The 5,904-nt window shown below is 32.2% G+C and overlaps 2 protein-coding genes across 2 annotated transcripts in view; one reads left to right on the top strand and one right to left on the bottom strand.

Annotated features, from left to right (window-relative positions):
• The first annotated feature begins 1,981 nt into the window (after positions 1-1,981).
• LOAG_11949 (hypothetical protein) lies at positions 1,982-2,832 on the top strand. The gene is made up of 2 exons (XM_003147465.2): positions 1,982-2,100; positions 2,489-2,832. Exons 1-2 carry the CDS (start codon positions 1,995-1,997, stop codon positions 2,638-2,640), a joined length of 258 nt encoding a protein of 85 aa, XP_003147513.1. The 5' UTR covers positions 1,982-1,994; the 3' UTR covers positions 2,641-2,832.
• A 1,443-nt stretch (positions 2,833-4,275) lies between these two features.
• Positions 4,276-5,904, bottom strand: part of LOAG_17866 (ubiquitin carboxyl-terminal hydrolase) — a gene marked incomplete at both ends in the record, with an annotated part of 9,650 nt that continues 8,021 nt past the window's right edge. Inside the window, 4 exons of the mRNA XM_020450528.1 lie at positions 4,276-4,432; positions 4,703-4,833; positions 5,043-5,242; positions 5,354-5,469. Of these exons, the coding sequence (XP_020305781.1) occupies positions 4,276-4,432; positions 4,703-4,833; positions 5,043-5,242; positions 5,354-5,469 (604 nt within the window). The remainder of the gene's footprint in view (positions 4,433-4,702; positions 4,834-5,042; positions 5,243-5,353; positions 5,470-5,904) is intronic.

Here is a 5,904-nt window from a genome sequence, read left to right as displayed (position 1 = left end):
GTGTGTGTGTGTGTGTGTGTGTGTGTGTGTGTGTGTGTGTGTGTGTGTGTGTGTGTGTGTGTGCACATGTGATATAATATGTGTAATAGTAGTCGTATACTTTCATTTGACAATAATGAAAAACAATACAAACTGCTTGTTGTTCTAATCTTAGATTACACTAAAAGGAATGAGACGGTGCAATTTAGAAAATATATGAGTTGTCTTGTTTGATGGGATGATAAAAAACAGTTGGTATGGATGCGACAAGTGGAAACAAAGTTTCATTATCTGAGTTAGCTTTTACGACACACTGCGTTACTTTATTATAGATGAAAAGCTAAAGAGCTAAACTCCCCGCTTGACACGGTCTTCGGTATGGATGACCAAATTACACCAATGGCTTAACTTTAATCAAAAATTTCGAAACATTTAATTCCTCAATTTCGAAACATTTAATCCTTCAATTATTGTTTTGCTGATTATCATTTGTATTTTATTTTGATCGTATCAGAATTTATATTATCGTATAATTACATGGTGGCATGTTATGGTGACAAACAGAAACAATTTTATCAAATTTCTCGATTCAAATGATATGACACGATAACAGAACAGATTTATATGATTAATAGAGATTTTTTGCAGTGTAAAAATATAAGAGGATATAAATGAAATAAATTTATATTATCGAATAATTACATATGGCGACATGTCGACATATCAATCATAGCAGCTTTCATCAAATAATACTTGGGTAATGGAATTATCAGACAGTGGAAATACAGGCGAAAATAACGGATGATGGAAATACAAATGAAAATATTGGGTAATAGAAACAAAAGTGGAAATATCGGATTAATGGAAATACAAGCGGAAATATCGGGTAGTGGAAAAGAGATGGAAGTATAAATAAGCACCTATTATCATCACCAGCACCACCATCTGTAACCATTACTTCGTTTACCTGTTATGGATCATAAAAATAGGTAAACATTTCGATGATATTTGTTATAAAAAGTTAAGGCAGAAACAATCAAAATTTCCCGGGAAAATCATTAGAACTTATCGATTATATAGCTATGTTGTCTATATATAAGGATTGGTGGTTTATAATACCTTAAATGATAAACCATTCCATCTGATAATTAAAAATTATTTATTTATATGTATTTAACCAATGTATCATTCATATATTCACTTTTCCAATCTTTTCTACAAATTGTGTAGTTTTCATTATAATTAATAATTACAATAAATAATTGCATGATTTGCAATAATTGTATGATTAATATAAATATATAATCAAAAATGAAAATAAAATAAACGAAATGATTATTTCTCAATTCATTCATTTATTCGATCAGATCAGATGGATGTAATCGTGAGAATGGGAAAAGAAAACGGTAAACTTTTGTATATTTAATGAGAAATATACATATACACAATACAACAATAATAATTATAAGGAAAATAATTCTCAATCGTGACTTCAATTATTTCATTCAAAATTTATTTTTGGAATAAGACAAGAAAAAAAGAAAGCCATCGTGAGGTGACAACTATTTAAATGAAGAAATTCGTTGATCTAGTGAATAACCACTAGAAGCCAATAATATTAGTAGTAGCAATAGCAGTGGTAGTAATAGTAGTAGTAATAATAATAGTATCTGTCAGGTAATCATTAGTAGCGGTAGTGATAGTAGTAATAGTGGTAGTACCTATCAGGTATAACAGATACCACTTATGGTATATGTCGCTTGCACAAAATAGGATAAAAAAAGAAAAAAGGAAATAATAATAATAATGCAATATATATTTCAAGTATTCACTTTAATAAATATCTCCCTTTTCGTGCTTTTATTTGCATAAAACTCAATGTATGTCATACTTTAACAAAAGGTCAAACAATGACAAGAAACTAGTAAGAGAGATTGTCCACAATAAACTATATATAGAGAACATTTCACTTCTTACTAACTGGGCAATTCAAATTTCTTGCAGTGAAGTGAATTATGAGAACGATACAACTGATACCAACAATTTTGCTTCTTTTATTATCGCCTATCGATGCACAATTTTTTGGCGGTTGTGGTGGATACGGTATGCTTGGATGTGGTGGTACGATTAATTATTTATTGATTATTATTTTTATTTTGATCGGTAAAATGATAACTATTAAAGTGGTAATTAAATTTGATAATCAAACGATGAACAATTTAGTCCAAATAATAAATAATTTGATAGAAATGGTTGATAAATCGATGCAAGCTTTAAACTTTGATTAATTCGATTGAAGTAATGAAAATGAATAGTATCTAAACTTAAAAAATGTTAGCTTACTATATCTGCAAAGATAATTTCTTCATGCATATATTAGTTCATAGAATCCTGTTCAAAGAAATTTTTTGAAAATATAACTAGGAAAAGAAAACCTCAATGCATATCAACTTATGATAATGCAAACTTTCTTTCCTTATTATTTACAAGTTATTAAATAATAATTTAGGTTACGGTTATGGATATGGTTATTCTTACGGAAATTACGGTGGAATTGGTGGCTACGGCAATTATGGTGGCCTTGGTGGTTACGGTTTATATGGTACGGGTATAAATGGTTTCGGTATTGGTTGCTGTGGATTCAGCAGTTTTTATGGATGAAAGTAAACTTATTGTGTTTGACATACCGGATGATTTTCTATTACTTTTAATTACATGTATTATCTATATCAACCAGACTAAAATTCAACCGGAATATGATGTAGTCATCGTTTATTGGGCCTTTACACTCAAAACTGTTGATGACAAGTCTCAAAGGAGATCAATATCCTGCGACAACAATGTTTAATACGCGATATTTTGTTGTTACTGTATGTTATAATGCTCCAAATGAAATACGATAAAAAGCGTCATTCATCAACCACGATGGAATATCTCCTCCTAATGTGTCTGATAGTAGAGAGATGAAGCATATCTCTATAATATATCGATGGTTTACCATAGAATTATAATCCAACACATCCAATTACGCACATTTGGTCTATAGAGAAACAGTATGAGTAACGAATAATTTATTTAACACAACATTTATTAACTCCCAAAACAAAATATAACACGCAAACAGACAGAGTGTAAAATCCACAGGTAGCAGACAAACTACTGCTTCATGAATTCATTATCTATAGCGTAAATCAAATGATCAAATGTTATATATCACGATGAATCTCAAAAACTGCATGCTTATAATCTGGAGCAGATTTCACCTAGTAAGAATACGAGAGGGGAAGAGTGAAATACCTACCTTCCAAGTCTCGTTTTATTTGTAAATATCGCACCGACTTGTTTATATGAAAAAATTCGACTATATCCAGGAGATAAGAAGACCAATGGTAAAATAAAGTGGGAGAGTATAAATGAATTCATAACTCTGCTAAAATATGTAATCATTAGAGTAATTGATAAGTAATGCCATGATTACATATAAAGAGAGATGAATGACAAGAAATAATTACCTTTAGATATCAAATCTGTTTAAATTCGTGCAGCAAGGGAAAAAAAGTCATAATAACGGAAAGAATAACATTAGGTGTGTTGCTTCATGTCTATTTAACATGTGAACTAATAGCAACGGATAAAACATATCAAGAATCATAAAGAGAGCATGTACAGTAGTACAACGTTGGAGAAGCTAAACTTTGTGGCCATAATATAAAGATAAAGAAGAAACATTTGATGATGCAAAAACCAGTGATTCCCGTATGACCGAAACGACATAACCCATGAGTGATTCAGAAGATCGACAATTTCTAAGCAAATGGTATGAATTAAAGAAATGAAGAAATGCATGAAAATGTTTCCTTTTGCTAAAAAGGTTTGCTAGAGCGAAAATCATTAGCAAATAGAATAGTGCAATAATGACGACAGAGAATGTAAACAGAAGCAACAATGCATAAAAGCATGAAATGAAGTACTAGGCACTGAATGAATTGTATATATAATTGTGCAGATTTTCCTCTAACAAGCCATCTTCTCATCAGTTCTATGATCTATACAGTAATTGAGGCATATAATGTCTAAAATAACCACAACCAATCAACATCAGGAATATTTTATAATAATTTCAAGTCAATTTCAATAAGAGATAATAAATCATATGTTCCACATAACAAAAATACCGCCGATCATTTTTCTGATCATTTGTAAAACATTTAATTGGATAATTTAAACAGTAGGCTCTTTATAATCGTAGCACAAGTGAAAGAAAAGAAGCAATAAATGAATAAATAAAACATTGGCTTAATCATCTTCGGTGATACTAGTCGACAGCTGTATCCTTAGTGGCCTTTCTTTTCTTCGCGAGATCGCAGCATCTACCGGTTTTGTAGCACTGTCTTTGTATCGCAGTGTACGTTTCTCCTCATCTGTTAACTGCCGTACCTGCTCATTAGCTAATCTGAAATTGGAATTCCAAAAAGGGAGAAAACAAATGACTCTTCACAGATCTTAAATATTAGAACTCAAACAATTTGATTTCGCACAGTCTCCCTGTCGATTGAACTTCAGCAGCATTCATGTATCATCTACTTTATTCTTAAACTGGATTCTTAGACTCGAGAAGTTCGGCAGTACGTTTATTAATCAACCACAGCTGTAATTTGACTGAAAAATTTTATAATTACCTGCAAATTTGAGACTATTAAAGCATATCCTATAAAAAGCTTACTTGAAATAGATGAGTTTACCATTGAATGTCCCGCTAAATGGAGATTCATCATTGGTGAAACTAACGTTTTCGTACAAATCAACTCTGTCCTTTGTATATGGCCACTTACTCCATGCAGTTGTTGGAAATGCCTACAGAATAAATTCGCTAAATTATGAATACAAAACTTGTCCGACTTTATTTTTAGCTGTCGAATCATATAAAAACAGCAGCTCAGCAGTTGAAATTACTGGTCAAGATGCCATTTAATCAGCCAACTTTATATTTTTCAATTACTATTGCGGATGAGATTCAAGATAACAAACAGTCTAAAGAGAGTGTGACTTACGAAACATATTACCTCTGACAGTTGGATTAGATCGAATGGCACATGATAGTGAAAAGAGATCTGTTTTTTAAGTGCTGCGACCTGATCCTGCTCATCTAATGGAACCATCAGTTCAACCAAAGATGTCACTTCTGGCACGGACGATTTAAAACGTCTTACCATCACCGGGTATGATGTTGCTGTATGCTTTTTTGCTCGCGCAACTTCTTCATCTACAAAAAATGCTCCATTGTGTCACATGCACTGCAATGTTTGCCTTAAAGGCTCATTGCAAACACAGGAAAGAACTAAGTCTGATGCTTATTGCACCAAGTGTGTCGAACCTGAGAGGACTTGCAAATACAAATTCTTGTTCCACTCGTGACCGCGTCGGCCGAGCTGGTCACCCAGAAACAATACTGGTGCTCCGCCACCAACAATCACTTCTCGTAATCGTAACCTTTGAAATGATGACAACATTACATCACATCAAATTATCAACTTATCAATTAATAAATTATAAGCTTTTCTTGTACGATGACTACTTTGATTTTTTGCCTGCTTTTAAACACTATGAGATTAATCATCTAAAAGGGAGGATCGGAAGTAATGATATGATAGTTGGTCTTGATTTACTTTCAAAAAACCTATTTGTAATACAGTCGAACATCAACATTCGACGAGCTTCAATAAATAATAGGGAGTAATGGCAACAGCAAATCCACCATATATCTTATAGGTCATATAAAAGTAGTGACAAATAGATACCCAGAAATTTAATTGTTGAACTGTCTGATTTACTTACTGGTTGAGGTCGTACTTTGTAGCATACAACTTCTTCATCTGCTCCTGACAACGTATCAGCAATGTACGTATTGGCATGTCGACAGTAACC

The sequence above is a fragment of the Loa loa genome (genome assembly GCF_000183805.2).
Source record: "Loa loa unplaced genomic scaffold supercont3.141, whole genome shotgun sequence".
Classification (NCBI taxonomy): Eukaryota; Metazoa; Nematoda; class Chromadorea; order Rhabditida; family Onchocercidae; genus Loa; species Loa loa.
The sequence above is the reverse complement of the archived record's forward strand: the minus strand, read 5'-3'. Positions and strand labels throughout refer to the sequence as shown.